At 42.3% G+C, this 23,977-nt stretch overlaps 1 protein-coding gene across 1 annotated transcript in view; it reads right to left on the bottom strand.

Moving 5' to 3' along the window:
* The window catches only part of LOC122550328 (obscurin-like), a 784,231-nt gene that overhangs the window by 599,839 nt on the left and 160,415 nt on the right, over window positions 1–23,977 (bottom strand). The window contains exons 16-19 of the mRNA XM_043691054.1: window positions 21,902–22,168; window positions 12,280–12,546; window positions 10,354–10,466; window positions 7,997–8,150 (exon numbers count right to left, since the gene is read on the bottom strand). Of these exons, the coding sequence (XP_043546989.1) occupies window positions 7,997–8,150; window positions 10,354–10,466; window positions 12,280–12,546; window positions 21,902–22,168 (801 nt within the window). The remainder of the gene's footprint in view (window positions 1–7,996; window positions 8,151–10,353; window positions 10,467–12,279; window positions 12,547–21,901; window positions 22,169–23,977) is intronic.

Raw genomic sequence — 23,977 nt, 5'->3', positions numbered from 1 at the left:
GCTCTTCCTCCAGCCGTCGTGTTGCTATGGTCTGGCGATGGAGGAGTCCAAGGACCTGCATGTCCTTGATGGAGTTGGAGGGGGAGTTGAAGTGTTGAGCCACGGGGTGGTTGGGTTGGACATTGCCAGGGTTGGAGGATTTGAGCTATGAGAAGAGGCTGGATAGGCTGGGGCTGTTTTTCCTGGAGCGTCAGAAGCTGAGGGGTGACCTTATAGAGGTTTATAAAATCATGAGGGGTGTGAATAGAATAAATAGACAAGGTATTTTCACTGGGGTGGGGGAGTCCAGAGCTAGAGGGCATAGGTTTAGGGTGAGAGGGGAAAGATATAAAAGGGACCTAAGGGGTAACTTTCTTATGGGAGGGTGGTGTGTGTAAGGAATGAGCTGCCAAAGGAAGTGGTGGAGAACTGGTACAATTACAACATTTAGAAGGCATCTAGATGGGTATATGAATAGGAAGGGCAGAGAGGGATATGGGCCACATGCTGGCAAATGGGACTAGATTAGGTTAGGATATCTGGTTGGCGTGACGAGTTGGACTGAAGGGTCTGTTTCCATGCTGTACATCTCTACAAGTAAAGGTGACTTCGTGACAGGATAATTGCCTCCTTTGAGTTATTTCAGTGGTGACAAGAGAAAACAGTAGGCGCCTGAAAACAATTTGCTTGCAACAGTCATTTAAGTTGGGGTAAGCCCTTCTTCCTTTATGAGGGAGGCTCAAATCGTTCGAGCCTTCCATTGAAGACTGGGCCCAATATGTGAAAAGAATGTGATAATTAGAATCATACAATACCTGCAGTGCGGAAACAGGCCATTTGGCCCAACAAGTCCACACTGACCCTTCAAAGAGAAACCAACCCAGATCCATTCCCCGCTCTATTACTCTACATTTACCTCTGACTAATGTACCTAACCTACATACCCCTTCTAAGGCTTATGTTAGAATGAAATGTGCAGGCTCAGATAGGGCACTTGAGGAGAACAAGTTAGCCAGGAAAGACCTATGCTAATGCAGAGTGTAAATATTTGATTCAATTTGATTTGTTATTGTCAAATGTACCTAAGTAATGTGTAAAGTTTTGTTTTGTGTGCAATATAGGCTGATCATACCATACTAAGCGTATAAAGATAATAGAACAGAGCAAGGAATGCAATTTTACTACTGCAGAGAAGGTGCACAAAGAGTGATATCAACATTTAATTAAAAATATGAGAGGTCCATTCAGAAGTCTAATAACTAGAGAATAAGAATATGTTATTTGATTAATTCAAAACAAAAAATGCTGAAAATCACAGCAGATCAGATAGCATGTGTGGAGAAACAGCAAGATATTGTTTCGAGTCTAGATGACTCTTCATCAGAGCTGATGTGAAGCGTGGAAAGGGCAGCATTTATACAATAGTGTGGGGTGGGGTGCTAGGGTAGAAAGGGTGTTGATAGTGCAGTTTAAGTGATCAAAATGTAAGAATGACAAAATAATAATGTGTCTAACTGTAAAACTGGAAAAAACAGATGGTCCCGCTGGAGTAGGGGGAAGGGACAGCAGAGAGGAAAGGGAAGGAATGAGTTCACAATCTGAAGGTATTGTACTCAATATTGAGTCCAGAAGGTTGTAATGAATGTAGTCTATGATTTTTCTTTATGTTGGCTGCCTTCCCAAGGCAGCGAGAAGTATAGATGGAGTCAATGGATGGAAGATTGGCTTGCATGATGGACTGGGCTGTGTTCACAACACTCTGTAGACCCTTACAGTCCTGAGCAGACCAATTGCCATACCAAAACTGAAGATGTGTTGCTGGAAAAGCACAGCAGGTCAGGCAGCATCCAAGGAGCAGGAGAATCGATTCTCTTGCTCCTTGGATGCTGCCTGACCTGCTGCGCTTTTCCAGCAACACATCTTCAGCTCTGATCTCCAGCATCTGCAGTCCTCACTTTCTCCAATTGCCATACCAAGCCAAGATTCATCCAGATAGAAGGCGTTCTATAGTGCATTTATAAAAATTGTTTGAGTCTTTAAACACGTCAAATCTCCTCAGTCTCCTTAGGAAGTAGAGGCATTGTTGTGCTTTCTTGACTATCACATCAATATGGTTGGACCAGGACAGATTGTTGGTGATCATCATGCCTATGAACTTGATACTCTCGATCATCTCCACCTCAGTCCCATTAATGTAGATAGGGGCATGCCTTCCATCTTGCTTACTTAAATCAGTGGTTAGCTCTTTTGTTTTGCTGACGTTGAGGAAGAGATTATCATCTTTCCACCACACCATCAAACACTATCTCTTTCCGGTATTCTGTCTCGTCATTATTTGCGATCCGGCCTGCAACACTGGTGTTGTCAGCAGCCTTTTAGATACGGTTCAGATTAAATTTGGCCAAACAGTCATACGTGTACTGAGAGTATATGAAGGGGCTGAGTATGCAGCCTCAGGGGGCAATGGTATTGTTGCCTATTCTCACTGATTGCGATGTATGGGGCAGGAAGTCGAGGATCCAGTTGCAGAGGGTGGAGCAGAGACCTAGATTTCAGAGGCTGGAGATTAGTTTGGTTAGAATTATAGTGTTGAAGGCAAAGCTGCAATCAATAAATAGGAGCCTGATTCTTGTTGTCTGGGTGTTCCAGGGATGTGTCTAGGGCCAGGGAGATGGCATTTGCAATAGACCTATTGCAACGGTACGCAAATTGCAAGAGATCAAGGCAAACTGGGAAGCTAGCATTCCCAATGAGCCATGACTAACCTCTCAGAAAACTTTATAATTATGGAGGTCAGATTCACCAGGCAGTAGTATTGAGACACGCTGCAGAAATTTTCTTTGGTTCTGGATTGATGGCATTCTCCTTGAAGCAGGTGGGGATTTCAGACCATAACAAGTAGAAGTTAAAGATGTCAGCAAATACTCATGCCAGCTGATACACACAGTTTCCGAGTGTGCAGCTGGGGACTTTATCTGCACCAATCGCTTTCGGTGGGTTCATTCTTAACACGTCCAGATAGAGAAGGATTGGTGGTCATATTTAAAGCCATGCCTTCATCGTCAAAATTTGTGATAATAATCGACCACAAGCCCCTCCTTGGTCTGGTTAAAGTACCATCCAAAGCACCATTCAGCATTGGGTTTTAATATTGTGCTTATAATTACAAGTTAGAACACCGTTCAAGAGGCCGAGTAGCGAATGCGGATGGATTGAGACGTTAGTAGATACACTGCCGGTGTACCCCCAAAGGAAGGGTCTGAAATGGATATTACATTTTCTGGACACACTCCCAGTCTCAGCTGACAATATCAGATCTTGGATGCAGAAAGAGCCAGTCCTTTCAAAACTGAAACAGCTGCTGGTATAGAGAAGGTTAATATGCCATCATAACTAGAATTTTCGACCCGGAGACATCATCTCACAGTACAGGATAGCACATTGACCTGGGGAGCAAGAGTAATTGACCCAAGCAAAGGTCTCTGTCCAATACTGGCTGAATTCCACCAGGACCACCTACGGATCTGCAAAATGAAGACATTGGCGAGAATTTACGTCTGGTGGCCAAGCCTGGATACAAACATAGGGCACTATCCCACCAATGTGGCAAAGTGTCAACAAAGACAAACATTTACCACCACCAGTTCTCCCACATCCATGGGAATGGCGAGGTAAACCTTGGACTTGTTTGCATGTTGATTATGCAGGTTCTTTAATGAGCTAAATGTTCCTAGTCAATGTAGATGCGCACTCAAAATGGTTGGACATACATAGAATCTATTTGTCAAACACGAGGTCAATGATAGAGAAGCTGTGCACGCCTTTTTCAATACAAAGAATCCCAGAACTCTGGGTCACAGATTAACAACCTATCATTTACCAACAGGGAACTTGTGTATTTGCTAAAGTCAAATAGGATTTGACAATATAAAGACAAGGGATAACATCTTCAAATAGTGTGGCGCTGGAAAAGCACAGCCAGTCAGGCAGCATCCAAGGAGCAGGAAAGTTGACATTTCGAGCATAAACTCCTCATCAACTCAAAATGTCAACTCTCCTTTCCCTCGGATACTGCTCCTAGGGCTGTAAATGTGGTCCAAGTAGGGAGACCTGGCTGACAGATAACAAGAGGAGTGTCAGAGATTCTGCAACACTAAGTGCTGACTCTGAAGAGGCAATACTAGATTCAAGGACTCCTCATGTGTAAATAAAAAGATGCTTGGTGACAGGTCTCTGCGGAGTTATTTCAGTAACATTCTTCCACTCTTCATCCTCCAGTCCTGTACAGCCAAGCCACCCATGGTGCCAAGATATAGCTGTTAGTGCAGTTTTCTAAAGAACTATCATCATCACTAATATCCAAAGCAGTAAACAAACTTGCGGGTGACATCTCATAGGGAACTCCCCCTATAATACCTCTCTGGTTCTCTTGGACAGTTTGGAAATCACTCATTCCGTATCTATCTACACAGTCTTGCAGATGCCACTGCTCAAGTTTTGAAACCCAGAGTTAAAGCTTGTGCAAACAATGCACTTCCAACAGATGTTTTCATATGGGACACACAGTGCATGCACGATTTCCTTCATTCCATGGGCTGTACATTCCACTAGCTGAGCTGTCCTGCCATAATTTAACTTTATTTTCTTCATTCACGTAACGTGTGTGTCACTGGCTGGCCAGCATTTGTTGCTTGTCCCTAGTTGCCCTTGATAAAGTGTGGTGAGCTGTCTTCTTGAACTATTGCAGTCCAACTGATTATTTATTATAAATACAAAAGCTTATCAGTCATTCACCAAGACCTCATTCACCTGCAATAACATAGCAGCCAAGTACTCCAGGTGAAGGAAGTAACTGAAAATGGGGGGGGAAATAATAAAAGGGCACTTCCTCCCCACTTCACATAATTCACCAAAATCACACTGTTTGTAATCTGCTCTCCCCTTTCAAGTTGCACAAAGACCTCTATATTAATACTCTTTCCAGCTACAGTGAAAGAACTAAGACTAAACCAGTTTACAGAATTAACTAATCAGCTACTCTCCATTAGAGCTCTTCTACCCTATCTCAGGTTGAGAGATAATTCTTTCATTTCTTTACCTTATATAAATTCTTAGCCCAGTAAAAAAGTTAAATGCTAGCTGCAGACGCTTTAGAAAAATATCTACACACAATTCTCTATATCTACTGGGTCAAGAGCAGGGAAATGCAGTTAGCATGGATGGACATTTTAGTCGGCATGGACCAGTTTAGGCCAAAGGGCCTGTCTCCATGCTGTAGGACTCTATGACTATATGACTCTATAACTCGCCATTCATCAAACTTTTACATGCACACAGATGACAACACCATGTACCAGGAAAATTAGATTAGATTAGATTAGATTACATTACATTACAGTGTGGAAACAGGCCCTTCGGCCCAACAAGTCCACACCGACCCGCCGAAGCGAAACCCACCCATACCCCTACATTTACCCCTTACCTAACACTACGGGCAATTTAGCATGGCCAATTCACCTGACCCTGCACATCTTTTGGACTGTGGGAGGAAACCGGAGCACCCGGAGGAAACCCACGCAGACACGGGGAGAACGTGCAAACTCCACACAGTCAGTCGCCTGAGGCGGGAATTGAACCCGGGTCTCAGGCGCTGTGAGGCAGCAGTGCTAACCACTGTGCCACCGTGCCGCCCACCGTGCCGCCCACTATCTTGCAATGCACCATAATCCTAGAGTTCTCTCAATCTGATTATCTTTAGTGAAAGCATATGTACAGGCTGATTTCAGTTCACTGCAAATCTAAGTCTGCTACAAACCCCTTTGTAAGGTGGGGCAAAAATCTCCATCAGATACCCTGGATTGAAACCCTCTGAACTTGGGAGATAAGTTTGTGGAATTCCCAGATTCAATTGAGCTCTCTGGGTGAGACAGACTAGGCAATATGGAAGCTAAGGGGCAGCTGTCTGGAACTGAGGTTTAGCTTGTAAAGCTAAAGGAAGATCCCCACAAACGCCTCAGCTACATACAATGAACACCAGCCTGCAGAGCAAACAACCGATACATTCTGGAGCCTACAAAAATACAAAACCACTCAACTTTTAATCCATTTGCTTGGACACAGAAATACTGAACATTCCACACGATTGTACTACACTCAACCTGTTTGCCGATGAATGTGAAGGCCTTTACACTACTTGAACCTACATCCATCCAAGAGGAATACTGGATGTTCAAAACTATCAGAAACCCATTCACTTTATTCAAAGAACCATTTACACTTCATCCAGTAATCAGGAGGCTCATTCAGCCCCGAGGGGAGGAACAACAGTTTAGTAATCAAACACAGATTTGAGAGGAGATTACGAGGCACACTGTCTGTGTAACTGCTAGCCCTGATGTGGGAGACAGAGAGCCTTTTCCAACATCAAGCTCCTGCAGAAACAGCTTCCCGACAGTCTCTAGCCCCAACAAGTAGCTTTGGAACCAAGATCACAGAAAACAAACCAAGAAGCTAAATCGGGAAGACAAACCAAGACCATCATCGCATCAAAGGACAGCCAAGAGGGTAGGAAGCCAAGCAAGCATTATCCGCCAAGAGCTTGCAGACACAGGCCTGTTCCAAGCCAAGAAAACCCGAGGGCAAGAACCTCAACAACTGGACACACTTTAAAACTGTGTTTTCCCTAGGGGTGAGCTGAAACTTTCAAGAACCCAAAGTTTCCAACTAGCTAGCAGGGAGGTAAAGGCGGGTGATGACAGTGCAGGGACCCCAAGGGTAGGAAGCCTGAAGAAAATATCGGTGATTAAAACTGCTATTTAGCTTTGAATAGTGTTTCAACCTCTGTTTAATTTGATAGTGTATTTAATTACTTTCCTCTGTATAATTGTGTCAATTTCACTGTTTTATTGCATTAGCCTTTTTTGATTCCTTGTATTATACTTACCTTTTGTAGTTAAATAAACACAGAGATTCTTTTGCCCTGAAACACCTATCTACTAACTTCTTCATTCCCCTAAACAAGACCAGTGTCAGAACCAGGGATTTGGGGTAAATTTGAACCACTTAAAAATCAGCAAATTACTGATCACAAACCAGAAACCTTACACCTTCTTCCAACAACTTAAATGCCAATGTCAATATACCATTCTGGTTGTTCGCTCCCACAGTTCTTTCATCTTTTCCCCTTCTCCCTCCTCTCTATGCCAATGCCCATCCTGTGGCACCATTGCTGTCAAGGCTTGCCAATGTGAAATTCAGCCCATGTGTTTATTTCAAATACAAGACCTTCATCAGCCAAAAGCCATTAATTTCTTTGGTTTGGTGTTATGTCTCATTCCCTTTGGTTTTATCTTCATGCAAGGTCCATTTTAGAATCATAGAATACTGACAGCGACGATAGAGGCCATTCAGCCCATTGAGTCTGCACTAACTCTCCAAAGAACATCCCACCCAGATACCCCAATCCCCATAAACTCTCATTTACATTGACTAATACCCGTGGCCTGCACATCCCTGGACACTATGGGACAATTTAGCATGGCCAATCCACCTACCCTGTAGATCTTGGACTGCAGGAGGAAACCAAATCACCCAACGCAGACACGGGAAGAACGTGCAAACTCCACAGAGGCAGGCTAGAATCAAATCTGGGTCCCTGGCATGTGTAAGGCACCAATGCCAATCACTATGCTACTGTGCCTCCCCAGATCAGCATTCAGGTCAAAAACTAACTTGACTGCATATTTCATTGTACTTCCCACTACATGAATGAGCTTTAAGAGAGAAATACTGTTTTGCAAAGCGATGTAACAAATGTTTAGCTGTAATTATCTTGCATTTTAACAGGAATCAAATGGAGAAAAATATAAAACCTACATTTATGTAGCATTTTTAATGACCAGCAGACTATCCAAAGCACTTTGCACCCAATGACATCCATCCTGAAGTGTAGTCACTGTTGTTTGTAGAAAACTTAACAAAAACAAAAATCATGGTGTAATAATAATTGATCACATACCATGTACTGTAAGGATGGCTGTTGACTTGCAATCCACTGCATCACATGTATATTGCCCTTGGTGTTCATTTCCACAATGGTGAATGATAAGGCTCCTTTGCCGTCCTTTAGACGTCATGCTATATCCTTTCCCTGGCTTAATCTCTACATCATCCTGCAGAACATAGTATAATGAAGAGGTACAAATGACACAGATATACAGTTATATTTTATGGAAACTATTTAAAATTCCGAGTGAGATAAGGAGAAAGATCAAGAACTAATTGTCAACGACAAGACAAATTCAAAGAATTTTTGACTCTGCAGGGTTTAATCTTTTTAGGGAAGAAAATAAAAAGGAAAATGTGGAAATACAAATGTGAAAAATAAAACAAAAAATGATTGCTAAACATATAAAATATTAGTCAGTACATGAGAAGATTAAAATTACATTAGTCAGTACATGAAGATAAAACCAAAGGGAATGAGACATAACACCAAACCAAAGAAATTAATGGCTTTTGGCTGTACAGCGTCTACACTAATAAAAGCCCCAAAGGACCTCTGCAGACCTCAGTATTCTATGATTCTAAAATGGACCTTGCATGAAGATAAAACCAAAGGGAATGAGACATAACACCAAACCAAAGAAATTAATGGCTTTTGGCTGTACAGCGTCTACTACTAATAAAAGCCCCAAAGGACCTCTGCAGAGTAGAAGCGCAGTAATAATTATGGGGTACAAAGTGTGAAAACACCACAAGCTGCCAACGTCTAAGTTCAGTAAAAAGTGTCAACTTCAGCCAAATCGATTCACTTGATGCAACATCTTGAAAGAGCTGAAAGCACAGAATGCTGCCAAAGAGTCATAGAGTCATAGAGATGTACAGCTTGAAAACAGACCCTTCGGTCCAACCTGTCCATGCTGACCAGGCAATCTAGTCTCACCTGCCACCACCCAGCCCATATCCCTCCAAACACTTCCTATTCATATGCCCATCCAAATGCCTCTTAAATGGTGCAATTGTACCAGCCTCCACCACTTCCTCATGGCAGCTCATTCCATACCCGTACCACCCTCTGTGTGAAAAGTTGCCCCTTAGGTCTCTTTTATATCTTTCCCCTCTCACCCTAAACCTATGCCCTCTAGTTCTGGATTCCCCAACCCCAGAGAAAAAACTTTGCCTATTTACCCTATCCATGCCTCTCATAATTTTGTAAACCTCTATAAGGAGCGAAAACAGCCCCAGCCTGTTCAGCCTCTCCCTATAGCTCAAATCCTTGTAAGTCTTTTCTGAACCCTTTCAAGTTTCACAACATCTTTCTGATAGGAAGGAGACCAGAACTGCACACAATATTCCAATAGTGGCCTGACCAATGTCCTGTACAGCTGCAACATGACCTCCCAACTCCTGTACTCAATAAACAAAAGCATACCAAACAACTTCTTCACTATCCTATCTACCTGTGACTCCACTTTCAAGGAGCTATGAACCTCCACTCCAAGGTCTCTTTGTTCAGCAACACTCCCTAGGACCTTACCACTAAGTGTATAAGTCCTGCTAAGATTTGCTTTCCCAAAATGCAGCACCTCGCATTTATCTGAATTAAACTCCATCTGCCACTTCTCAGCCCATTGGCCCATCTGGTCAAGATCCTGTTGTAATCTGAGGCAACCCTCTTCGCTGTCCACTACACCTCCATGTTGACTATCCCTAATCAGTCCTTGCCTTTCCAAATACATGTACATCCTGTCCCTCAGGATTTCCTCCAACAACTTACCCACCACCAATGTCAGGCTCACTGGTCTATAGTTCCCTGGCTTGTCCTTATCACCCCTCTTAAACAGTGGCACCACATTTGCCAACCTCCAGTCTTCCGGCACCTCACCTGTGACTATCAATGATACAAATATCTCAGCAAGACGCCCAGCAATCACTTCTCTAGCTTCCCACAGAGCTCTCGGGTCACCTGATCAGGTCCTGGAGATTTATCCACCTTTACCTGTTTCAAGACATCCAGGACTTCCTCCTCTGTAATCTGGACATTTTGCAAGATGTCACCATCTATTTCCCTACAGTCTATATCTTCCATATCCTTTTCCACAGTAAATACTGATGTTGAAATATAATGGCATAGTACCAGAGACTTGTACTTCAAAGTTCGTTAAGCTCCTAAATAAGAAGCTCTAGTATAGCTACAAGACTGCTATCTACTTGGAAAATGGGCTGCCATATGGAAGGTATGTTCTACCCAAGAAAAAAAAAGCAGGACAAATCTAACTTAGCTATTACCGCCATTATCAGTCTAGTCTCAACGATCAGTAAATCGAAGGAGCCCATCAACATTGCTATCGGGAATTTTTCAGGTATTCATACCTTAAACCATTTAACTTCTGCATTGGCTCTTGAGAGTTCACATTCAAAAACAACTTTATCTTTCTCCGGCACTTTAATATCTTCTAAAGATTTGACCAAAGTCACCGGCGGCTCTATTAAAAAAAAGAAAACAAACAGCAATTTGATGCAGTGTAAAGGTTAACATATTGAACCTTAGAGAAATTGTAAAAATTTCGCAATAATTTCAATGTTAGCAGGCAGAAAACTGCACTACTGGGTAAATTTTAAACTAGCATTTGGATATTTTCTAGCTACCATGTCATTAGATTCTATTATTTCATGGTCATCACAGAACTGTACCTGGGGGTTCAAGGTCATGCCATTCCAAGATTACAAAACCTCAACCTGCCACTACAGTTGTTCTCCCTTCAAAAGATGTTCTTAGACATAGCATTCAGTGAAGAATCCTATCAGAAGGATGTTGTGAAACTTGAAAAGGTTCAGAAAAGATTTACAAGGATGTTGCCAGGGTTGGAGTATTTCAGCTATAGGGAGAGGCTGAACAGGCTGTGGCTGTTTTCCCTGGAGTGCCACAGGCTGAGGGGTGACCTTATAGAGGTATAAGGGGGCAAGGAGAGGATAAATAGACAAAGTTTTTTCCCTGGGATGGGGGAACTAAAGGGCAAAGGTTTAGGATGAGAGGGGAAAGATATAAAAGGGACAAAGGGGAAACTTTTTCACGCAGAGGGTGGTGCGTGTGTGGAATGAGCTGCCAGAGGAAGTGGTGGAGGCTGGTACAATTGCAACATTTAAAAGGCACCTGGTTGGATATATGAATAGGAAGGGTTTAGCAGAACATGGGCCAAGTGCTGGTAAGTGGGACGAGAGTAGATTGGGATATCTGGTCGGCATGGACAAGTTGGACCAAAGGGTCTGTTTCCGTGCTGTACATCTCTATGACTCTAATTCTGCCATGCAGTCATTGTAACAGACTCAAAAGAAAGCAATATAGAAGTTTACATCACTGTTAATATCACTAATATTCTTCTGGAGTTGACAATCAACCATTCTCCATGAGTAGAGTCAAGCCGAGTCAATGTTGACTCTGCTTTCCCTCCACAGATGCTGAACCCGGTGAGGCTCTCCAGCAATTTCTGTTTTTGTTTCAGATGAAACACCATTATGTCTTGTGCATTCCTAACATTTCACTTCAGAAAAAAATATGAATCACAATCTGAGAAAAAGAAGCATATGGACCATATGGATGCAAACTCAAAGGTGATAATGATTCTCATATCTATGGCAAAGATGAGTTGGTTGTGTGCGAGAGCAAATAAACTCCCCTTCAACTTGCTGACTGAACAAAGTACTAAAACAAATCACAACAGAATCAGGCCAGCTATTCTATCAGCAAATCATCAGATTGTCTCTGTCACATGTTGGTACTTTTATTTCTGTTTTCTTCCTATATCATTTTTAACTACAGCAATAATTGGGAACATGGAGACTGTCTCTCCACAAACTCAAGACCGCTATAGAAAGACAAAAGGAAATGAAATAATGCAAGAGGTTAAGTGTAAAAATAGTTAACAGTTCCAGTGAAAACAGATTTGACAGCGACTGGAATAACAGCAGAACCTGTTATGGCAGAGTCTATCAACACCAGATTTAAAGCCTTGACAGGTGCACTAACATATTCCAATAGAGAAGAATGGACAGTTCAGCTACTTGAGTGGAACAGCTTAATAACAGCAACTGCTAAAACACTAATATAGGTAGCAAAAATAAAGCAAATGTGAGGGAGGACCTTTACTCAAACTGCTGAAACAAAATTAAAAAGTTATTCTAAATGTATTTGTTTCGAAAACATCACGTTTATAATTAGAATGGATAATCCCTGAAGATTGTCTTTCTCCTGCTAGGATACTCCAGTGATATAAATAATGAATAATGATGGGCAGTTACCTGTTACAGTGAGTCTTCCAGATGTACGTATGTCTTCAACTTTGAAACTAATCAGCCCTGAATCCTCAATCTTCAAATTGGATAAAGTCAGTGCATGCTTCTTGCCCAGTGTGCTAATTCTGCAGTTGGCTCCTGGTTTCATTCTGATACTATCCTTCAGCCAGGTCGTTTCCACATCTTCATGGGATAACTCAACTTCAAAAGTGCAAGTTTCTTTCTCATGCACCTTGACATCCTCCAATCCTTTGATCAGTTTAACTTTCCTCACTGTTTCAAATAAGAATTATTGTTAATATTCTAAGTATTATATTGATGATCTACAAAATATTATAAACAGAACATGACAAAAGCAGTAAAAATTAAGTAGTCGTGACAGAACAAAACTGAATTTATCAAAGTTGAAGTTAGGTATTTTAGACCAAAAGAGAAAATGCTGGAAAATCTCAGCAGGTCTGGCAGCATCTGTAAGGAGAGAAAAGCCTTGACAAAGGGTCAGTTAGACTCGAAACGTCAGCTCTTTTCTCTCCTTACAGATGCTGCCAGACCTGCTGAGATTTTCCAGCATTTTCTCTTTTGGTTTCAGATTCCAGCATCCGCAGTAATTTGCTTTTATTAGGTATTTTAGACCCTGTGTATGGTGATCTTTAGTTTAATACCTTAGATTGTGAATTCTAGATTACTGAAAACTAAGACAAGATGGAATTTATGTGACAAGTCTTGAAGGATATGTTAATTTCATTTTTAAATACATACTTTTCATTCTCTCCATCTACCAAGTTGTTCGGCAAGTTCAACCTAGTTAGAGTCGACATAAAGTCTATAATTGTTGATACATTTGCCTTTGCAGTTCCATTTCGAAAACCTCAACGGATACTGCCTGTACATTGGCAGGCAGTGCAAACTTAATCAATCTCAGCATGAAAATATTACTTCGTCGTGATGGCATTGCTTTCTGTACCAATTATCTTAAACTTGTGCCTTTTGGTTCTGGATCTTTCCATTATAGCAACAGTTCTCCCTAGCTACTCTGGCCAGATTCATGATTTTGAATAACTTTATCAAATCCCCTCTCAGCTTCTTTCCTTCAAAAGAATAGTTTTAATTCCTTCAAACTTTGCAGATGATTGAATTTTCTCATCCCTGGAACTGTTCTTTTTTTATCTGTCCTACACCTTCTCTAATGCCTTCACATTCTTCTTCAAGAAGTGCCTACAATTGAACATGACGTGGAGGTGCCAGTGTTGGACTGGGGGGGACAAAGTTAAGAATCACACAACACCAGGTTATAATCCAACAGGTTTATTTGGAAGTATAAGCTTTTGGAGCACTGCTCCTTCGTCTAGTAACTCAGTGATTTTTAACATTTTTTTCACAGAAGCTAGTACTTTTTACACGATAAAAGAGGTCAGACCATGTTATATCTGATAAGGAAATTGGAATGGACAATCAGTACATGGAGGGGTGTGCATGAGGACAGGATAGTGTTTTTTAAAATTTTATTTTTTAACTATTCTTTTGTGGGACGTGGGCTTCACTGGCTGGCCACTATTTATTGCCTGCCCCTAGCTGTCCTTGAGAGGGTGGTGGTGAGTTGCCCTCTTCAAATGCTGCAGTCCAACTGCTGTGGGTTGATCCACAATGCCATTAGGGAGGGAATTCCAGATCTTGACCCAGCAATGGTAAAGGAACAGCGATATATTTCCAAGTCAGGAAGGTGAGTCATTTGGAAGGGAACTTGAAGGTGGTGGTGTTCCCATATATCTGCTGCCCTTGTCCTTCAAGATGGAAGTAGTCGTGGGTTTGGAAAGCGATGTCTGAGGATCTTTGGTGAATTTCTACAGTGCATATTGTAGATAGTACACACTGCTGCTACTGAGCATCAACGGTGGAGGGAGTGGATGCTTGTGAATGTATGGCACAGATGTTACTTGCCATCTGTCAGTCCAAGTTTGGATATTGTTCAAATCTTGTTATATTTGGACATAGATGGCTTCAGTATCTGAGGAGATGCGAATGGTGCAGAACATTGTGCAATCATCGGTGAACATTCCCCACTTCTGACATTATGATGGACGGAAGGTCTTTGACAAAGCAGCTGAAGATTGTTCGGCCTAAGACACTACCTTGAGGAAGTCCTGGAGCTGAGATGTCTGACCTCCAACAACCACAACCGTCTTCCTATGTGCCAGGTATGACTCCAACCACTGGAGGTTTTTCCCCCGATACACATTAATTCATTTTGCAAGGGTTCCTTGATGTCACACTCGGTCAAATATAACCTTGATGTCAAAGGCTGTCACTCTCACCTCACCTCTGAAATTCAACTGTTTTGTTCATGTTTAAACAAAGGTTGTAGTGAAATCAGGAGCTGAGTGCCCCTGGCAGAACCCAAACTGGTCATTACTAAGCTGTTGCTCACTTCAACTTGTCAGTAATTCTCTACTGTGTACTGCAGGTTAAGAAAACTGTCAATGCTAGGGAGAGGACAAAACTGGAGAAGAGGTGGATGGCTTCAAAGTTCAATGTCTTCTAAAGAGGATGATTTCAAAATTGCAGACATACAGAGCAGCTGATCCAGTACAGATGGCAAGAGTGAACTAGCCAGTCAGGAGAGTGAGAATGTCTCCATTCTAGTGCAGAGGCATCGCCACATTAGAGGCTTGCTGAGCCCATGGCAAATGATGGATCATACTCCTTCATCTTGATGTGCATAGTGATTTATCTCCAGATGGAGGCTGCAGATGTGGGTGCACATTTAGAGTAGCCAGAGGCTTACAGTCAAACTACCAATATTTTGTCTTGGTTGAACATTAGTTGTCTCTGACAGCTCTATCACATCTATGGCCCTGATATCTTGGAGAAGTTCAGTGATGTTTCTAGCTTCAACCTCATTTTTCTTTCTATCATCATCATCTGAGGAGGATAGCAGTTCCCCCTGTCACTGCCTAGCAATTCCTCTCCCCTTTCCAATGCAACATAGCACAATGCACGGCAGAACACAACAATCCCGGACACCCTCAGTGGCATGCACTGTAATGCAGCACCAGGACAGTCAAGGCAGCAGAAGAGAACTCGTGCCACCAAGGATTCAAACCTGGACTTGTCCAGACGTCGCAACTTGAACGTAAAATACCCTCCAATTCACAAATGCAGCAGCTTGTTCCCAGTGAGATCTAATGGGTAATGCGTCACAAAGCTGGTTCTTTTTTTCTAAAAGATGTTCCTTTTCTCAAGGATATCATGTCCTTGATTTTTCTCAGAGGGATCGTGAACAGTCCAGGCTCCAAAATGACTGGCTTGATACTGAGAGGCCTTTTTGTTTATATGTAAACAAATGAGACTTTAGACCGAAACTTTTATGTTTAGAAGTGACCTGTATAATGAAAGGGGAGTGGTCAGTCCTAAAAGCTGAAGTCTTGCTTGAGTCAGTGCAGCAGGAACTGTGTATAAAACAGACTGCTAAATTCTCTCTCCTTCTGCCCTTCTAGCTTCGACCTGTACGCCTCTGTTTCAATTTTACTCTATGTTTTAAGGGTTTGTTTATTCTGATTGTTGCATGTATTTTTCAGAACAGCATAATTAAATATAGTTTGGATAGACTGTGTTCTGTAGATATTCTATATTCTGTTGTGTTTCATTCCGTAACATTGTGAATAAATTTTTGTCTGTTTTAAAACCTGGTAGTCAATCGAGCTAACGTACTCCGGGAAATTTTCACTGTACACTTACCAAAACAAATAGCAAAGTTACAGTCTGCATTGCCTGCTTAAGAATGTTTTGAGTGGTCTGGCCGAGTCCATAACACATGTAAATGAAATACTTGGAAACCACACAATGGTCCTGAAGATAACTCCCATCTCCCAAGGCTCATGCTCTATTACTCTCAGAATTGCATGAAACATTTTTGCTCTCACCAGCCCCAACCCTGACAGCACTAATTCTTCATGCCCTGCGTACTCTTCATGCTCGACATGCCATCATTTATTTAGAACAGTATTCCACCTTTCTGTGCCACCAACATTCATTTCTTTTACTCTCTTTCTCTCTGTCTCTCCTACTCTCTCAATCTTGGAGAATAGAGCAAAATGAGTCAAGATAAGTGGTGAGCTTCCTAACATTTGGCTTCTCACCCCTAATGAGGGGACTGCGATGGTAAAAATGAGGACTGCAGATGCTGGAAACCAGAGTCTGGATTAGAGTGGTGCTGGAAAAGCACAGCAGGTCAGGCAGCATCCAAGGAGCAGGATGAAGGGCTTTTGCCCGAAACGTCGATTTTCCTGCTCCTTGGATGCTGCCTGACCTGCTATGCTTTTCCAGCATCACTCTAATCCAGACCCTGACTCTGACTGCACCAAGATGCTGACTGTGTCCAAGCCCTAGACTGGAATTAGAAGCTGCCCTTGGCTTACTGTGCAGGAAACCCCAGACCAAAGACTTTCTCCCTTGACTTGACTGAAGATTGCTAACCGTCATGACAAGTTTCCTGGTTTGGTGTTCATACTAAACAGCAAGGCAATATATCTGCTATCTGGCTAAGACCGAAAAGGTGTGAGCACTAAGAAAGCAAGTGAACAGCCCAGATATCCAGCCTGGTTCAATCCATCAGCTGGATGTATGTCACTGAATGCAAAATTTCCTTGCTTCAGCATCACTGGTAGGTGTGTTTCACCCAAAGTTCAGTGTTGAAGTGCAGAAACATATTATAAGTGATTCTGAGATGCACCATGTAGGTTCTTAAAGGCTGGCACATGTCTGTTACCAATATCTGTTCACATCAGGTGCTTGTTGTCCAACATAGGGGGTCTATGGAGCAAGTGGTGAGCTGAAATTGCTAGGTACCCACTTTGATTTCCAATTTGAAATACGATTGAAAACTGCATATTAATGAGGTAAAATCTGCAATTAATAAGTTAATTAACGAAGAAAAATCCCCTTTAATAGATAACTCACCACTGCCTAGCAAGAATCTCGCCTCAATGTCCAGATCTTAGTTAAAAGTTGCAGCAAGACGTAGCCAACATCAACACAGGCCTTGCTAACTTTCCTGCACAATTCTGCTACATTTTGTGTCACAGCCCCATCATTCAAGAATCTTGTAAGACTCTAGCCCAAACCCATTTCTTTCTGCCCGCTGCTCCTAAAAATAAGAAGCTCAGACAATTGAAAGGTATAAACTTCTAATTCGTAAACAGGTTCCATTCATGAGTCATTTGTAAGTCATTTTGTTTACAAATCAGAACACAATGTAGGACAATACAACATAGCCATTCAGAAGTACAAGAAATGTTCATATTTTCGACCTGCGAATCCATTTTCATGGAACAATGAACCTGCATTCCAAGGTCTCTTGTTTAGCAAACGTTCCTAAGGACCTTACCATTAAGTGTATAAGTCCTGCCCTGATTTGCCTTTCCAAAATGCAGCACCTCACATTCATGTAAATTAAACTTTATCTGCCACTCCTCGGACCACTAGTATATCTGATCAAGATCCCTGTATGATGAGGTAACCTTCTTCTCTGTCCGCTACACCTCCAATTTTAGTGCCATCTACAAACATACTAACTATATCTCCTATGTTCACATCAAAATTATTGATATAAATGACGAAAAGCAGTGGACCCAGCACCGATTCTTGTGGCACACCACTTGTTAAAGGCCTCCAGTCTGAAAGGCAACCCTCCATAACCACCATCTGTCTCAATCCAGTGTCACTTTAAATGATAGTGCTGCCATCCCAAGAATCAGTCTGGTAAACCTTCATTGCATTCCCTCTTTAACCAGAACATCATTCCTCAGATAAACTGTTCAGGTTCTCAGATACCAGCAATTCTGGACCGTTACCTTTTCCACCACCCCTCTCCAATGCCAAAGATAGACAAAGATGAAACCTCACATCAGACCCAAAGGTTGAACCTCACCTAGTGCATGCTATCTTTCTCAAGAAAGTTTCCTGTGAACTACAGGCTCAATCTAAACGGAAACATTAATTTCAAGAAGTTCTTGTTTAATGAGTATTCATGATATGCAAATGCATGGTAAGTAGGTTCCTATCACTTTACAATGTCCACTCCACTATTGACAGATTGGCATTTGAATTTCTAACATTCAATCATGACATCAGAAAAACAAACTTTTGGCTCCACCACATCCTCTGGCAGCTCATTCCATACACTAGTAGAGTCACAGAGTCATAGAGATGTACAGCATGGAAACAGACCCTTCGGTCCAACCCGTCCATGCCAACCACATATCCCAACCCAATCTAGTCCCACCTGCTACCACCCGGCCCATATCCCTCCAAACCCTTCCTATTCATATACCCATCCAAATGCCTCTTAAATGTTGCAATTGTAGCAGCCTCCAATACATCCACAGGCAGCTCATTCCATAAACGTACCACCCTCTGCGTGAAAAGTTGCCCCTTAGGTCTCTTTTATATCTTTCCCCTCTCACCCCAAACCTATGCCCTCTAGTTCTGGACTCCCCGACCGCAGGGAAAAGACTTTGCCTATTTATCCTATCCATGCCTCTCATAATTTTGTAAACCTCTATAAGGTCACCCCTCAGCCTCCGATGCTCCAGGGAAAGCAGCCGCAGCCTGTTCAGCCTCTCCCTGTAGCTCAGATCCACCAACCCTTGCAACATCCTTGTAAATCTTTTCTGAACCCTTTCAAGTTTCACAACATCTTTCCGATAGGAAGGAGACCAGAACTGCACACAATATTCCAACAGTGGCCTAACCAACGTCCTGTACAGCCACAACATGACCTCCCAACTCCTGTACTCAATACTCTGACCAATAAAGGAAATCATACCAAACGCCTTCTTCACTATCCTATCTACCTGCGACTCCACTTTCAAGGAGCTATGAACCTGCACTCCAAGGTCTCTTTGTTCAGCAACTCTCCCTAGGACCTTACCATTAAGTGTATAATGGCCCATCTGGTCCAGATCCTGTTGTAATCTGAGCTAACCCTCTTCGCTGTCCACTACACCTCCAATTTTGGTATCATCTGCAAACTTACTAACTGTACCTCTTATGCTCACATCCAAATCATTTATGTAAATGACAAAAAGTAGACGGCCCAGCACCGATCCTTGTGGCACTCCACTGGTCACAGGCCTCCAGTCTGAAAAACAACCCTCCACCACTACCCTCTGTCTTCTACCTTTGAGCCAGTTCTGTATCCAAATGGCTAGTTCTCCCTGTATTCCATGAGATCTAACCTTGCTAATCAGTCTTCCATGGGGAACCTTGTCGAACGCCTTACTGAAGTCCATATAGATCACATCTACTGCTCTGCCCTCAACAATCCTCTTTGTTACTTCTTCAAAAAACTCAATCAAGTTTGTGAGACATGACTTTTACACGCACAAAGCCATGTTGACTATCACTAATCAGTCCTTGCCTTTCCAAATACATGTACATCCTGTCCCTCAGGATTGCCTCCAATAACTTGCCCACCACTGAGTAGAATGTGAGGTCTGCAGATGCTGGAGATCAGAGATGAAAATGTGTTGCTGGAAAAGCGCAGCAGGTCAGGCAGCATCCAGGGAACAGGAGAATCGACGTTTCGGGCCTTTCTGAAGAAGGGCTTAGGCCCGAAACGTCGATTCTCTTGTTCCCTGGATGCTGCCTGACCTGCTGCGCTTGCCCACCACTGAGGTCAGGTTCACTGGTCTATAGTTCCCTGGCTTGTCCTTACCACCCTTCTTAAACAGTGGCACCACGTTTGCCAATCTCCAGCCTTCCGGCACCTCACCTGTGACTATCAATGATACAAATATCTCAGCAAGAGGCCCAGCAATCACTTCTCCAGCTTCCCACAGAGCTCTCGGGTCACCTGATCAGGTTCTGGAGATTTATCCACCTTTACCTGTTTCAAGACATCCAGCACTTCCTCCTCTGTAATCTGGACATTTTGCAAGATGTCACCATCTATTTCCCTACAGTCTATATCTTCCATATCCTTTTCCACAGTAAATACTGATGCAAAATATTCATTTAGTATCTCCCCCATTTTCTGTGGCTCCACACAAAGGCCGCCTTGCTGATCTATGAGGGGCCCTATTCTCTCCCTAGTTACCGTTTTGTCCTTAATATATTTGTAAAACCCCTTTGGATTTTCCTTAATTCTATTTGCCATAGCTATCTCATGTCCCCGTTTTGCCCTCCTGATTTCCCTCTTAAGTATACTCCTACTTTCTTTATACTCTTCTAAGGATTCTTTTGAAATCTTTTTTAAAAACTACAACTTAGGTTGCAAATAGACTACTTAGTAGTCCATACAACTCAATGTAATCCACACTCAAAAAATAGTATTTGGAACTTTGGCAAATTGTAGTTTATAAAAGGTATAAGGGATAAAGGCAGGTTAATGGAATTAGATTACTGATTGATCACAAAGGTTTGCTAAATAACACCCCTTCAAGATACTGGACAGGACTTTCCCACTATGGGTTGAGACCCCAAGATTAGGGTCAAATGTGATCCGTGTCAAAATAAATCATCCAATGTGGATTCTTCTTCATTGATCAATTAGCAGACAGAGAGCACATTCATTGAACTTCTCAGCAACATTAAAAAAGTTAAAATAAAAGCATGGATGGGTAGCCCCTTCGTAAGACAATCTTGTGACCAGAACTGCAGCCAAGTAGCAGTTTGCAAAGTCTTCCTGGAGCAATGACACCTTCTCAGAATCATCACCTCCAGGCAGCCGACGATGTCACTGGGGCCCACAGGCTTGCTGGAAAACACTAGTTGGCCTCCAATCTCTGGTCTAAACCACCCTTTCAATTGGCTGAACAAACATTCTTCCATTTGTGGGCAAGAAGTCATTCCAATTGAGGTGACCTCCAGGAAAATGGCTCAGGAGCAGAATGGTGCTTGAAAACGACCTTGTCAAATGACAGGTCAAAATTTCACATCTGTCTCCCTCCAATCCTGATTCCATATCAGGCTTTTACAGTCTCCCACCAGCAACCGCTGGGTAGGACAAAGTGGAAGTGGTGTTCTGCAACAACCACAGTCCCTCTCATTACGAAGAACACAAATACTATTCTGCTGGACACTTGATGCCAGCAGAGTAGTATTACAACTTCTAAGGTATAATTTTTAAATGAGGGTTTAACAGTAGGCATTTCTGCAATTTTCCTCTTTAACGAAAGAGAATCCTGAAGAAAGGCAAAGTGTACTGACTCTAGATTATGAAATATATGAAGTCTAAATTTGCGCAAAGGAACGAAAGCTCAGTTGGCTAAGTAAAGGACCCAAAGACAACAATGCAAACCTATTGTGCACATCAGGGAGGAGAAAGTGAGGACTGCAGATGCTGGAGATCAGAGCTTAAAAATATGTTGCTGGAAAAGCGCAGCAGGTCAGGCAGATTCTCCTGTTCCTTTGATGCTGCCTGACCTGCTGCACTTTTTCAGCAACACATTTTTAAGCTATGGTGCACATCAGGCCACAGTCCTCCTCTGCAGCAAGTGTGGTTAAAAATTGGCAGAAGATTTCTGAACCATACCAGGCAACGCTTAACAGAGTGTTAACGACATCACAGTGCAAACTATCATCTTAGGAGATGGAAGGCTACAACTTCTGTGAAAAATATAATACTTACTTTCAACATTTAACTTTGCTTTCGTCTTTTCATGAAGTGTTTCACATGAGTAATTCCCACGGTCCGTAAAGCTCACATTTTTAATGGTAAGAATCTGTTTGTTCCCATCCACCTTAATATCTATTCTTCCATCACTCTGAACAATGATGTTATTTTTCATCCATTTAACTTCACCACAAGGTTTTGAGAGCTCAATTTCAAAAATGGCTGTCTTTTTTTCTTCAACGGTCATGTTCTCCAATTTCTTTTTAAATAATGCTGGAGCTTCTGTTAACAAAATTTCAATAGAACTAGTATTATTGTAATTTTTGAAAACATACAATTAAACCAGTCAGCTTTTGCTCAAGTTATGCCAGTGCAGGAATAGATCACAGGGTTCATTCTATGTGACTAAATAGTAAATCCATAGGCTCCACAGGTATGGGCCTTGAAGTGGAGCCAAATCAATATCAGAGCCTGCTGCCAAAGAATGGTGAAAAAACTGGTCACTGGTGAATGCATGATGGAGTATGAAGGCAATGAGTGGCAATGATGAATAGCAGGCTGTATGGTGGCTACAATGTGTAGTAGCAATGGGGGTATTTTTAATGTGGGGTCAAGAAGAATAGATCGGATTCACACTGTAGTACATTATTTTCTTTGTGGACAAGTTAATTTTCCCTTAATTTAGCCAGCAATGGTAATGGTTCTTTTGCAGCAAACAGGTATTGGATAGGTGTGTACAAATGGGCAATAAGCTCTTTAATTATATATGCGTATTTCAGCAGCTTAATGCCCACTTCAGACTGAGTACATTTCAAATTTATCCTTATCACAGAATTAGTACCCCTACAGTGCAGAAAGAAGTCATTTGGCCTACCATGCTTGCACTGACCCTCCAAACAGCATTCACTCTATCCACATACACATACTTTTAAATGGCCTATCCACATATCCTGCACATCTTTGGACTGTGGGTAGAAACCAGAGCACCTGGAGGAAACCCACACAGACACAGGGGGAAAGGACAGTCTCCACAGAGACAGTTACCCAAGGTGTCAGTCAAACCGGGTCCTTGGTGCAATGAGGCAGCAGTGCTAACCACTGAGCCATCGTGCCACCCAAATGTGGAAGGGGGTATGCAATCAGTGAAAAACAAATCACACTGTTCCAAACTGGAAACTTGATTTTCACAGTGGCATCTGTAAAACAACTACACTGATTTTAACTTAACCATTTCCTTTAGTCTACATTCTCTTTCACCCTTGATAACTAATTTAAAGTTCACCTTGTCTTTAGTATTGTAAGAAAATGTGCTGATTTTCACCCATTACTGTGTAAAGTCATTTCTGGAAGTACATTGACTGAGCACTGAAGGGAAGAACTAAGACTCCTGTTGCAAGGTTAAAAAACAAATAAAGAAAGGAAGCAAGATTGGTCAGTGCACTGAGTATAAGAGTTGGGAATTTATGTTGCAGCCATACAGGACCAATCACTGATGAAGCCACTTTTGGAATACTGCATTCAATTCTGGTCTCCCTGCCATAGGAAAAATGCCATAGAAAAGCCATTCCTGATTAAGGGCTTTTGCCCAAAACGTCGATTTTCCTGCTCCTTGGATGCTGCCTGACTTTGTGCTTTTCCAGCACCACTCTAATCTAGACTCTGATCTCCAGCATCAGTGCTCACTTTCGCCATAGGAAAAATGTTACGAAACTTGAAAGGATTCAGAAAAGATTTACAAGAATGTTGCCGGGGTGGAGGGTTTGAGCTATTGGGAGAAGCTAAATAGGCTTTATAAAATCATAAGGGGCATGGATAGGGTGAAAGTTTAAGGTGAGAAGGGAAAGATTTGAAAGGAACCTTAAGGGGCAACGTTTTCAAGCAGAGGGTGGTGTGTGATTGGAATGATCTGCTCGAGGAGGTGGTGGAGGCTGGTACAATTACAACATGTATGAATGAGAAGGATTAGAGGGATACGGGGAGAAAGTGAGGTCTGCAGATGCTGGAGATCAGAGCTGGAAATGTGTTGCTGGAAAAGCGCAGCAGGTCAGGCAGCATCCAGGGAACAGGAGAATCGACGTTTCGGGCATAAGC

Source organism: Chiloscyllium plagiosum, chromosome 5 (genome assembly GCF_004010195.1).
Source record: "Chiloscyllium plagiosum isolate BGI_BamShark_2017 chromosome 5, ASM401019v2, whole genome shotgun sequence".
NCBI lineage: Eukaryota > Metazoa > Chordata > Chondrichthyes > Orectolobiformes > Hemiscylliidae > Chiloscyllium > Chiloscyllium plagiosum.
Note: the sequence above shows the minus strand (reverse complement) of the source record. Positions and strands in the feature narration are given on the sequence as shown.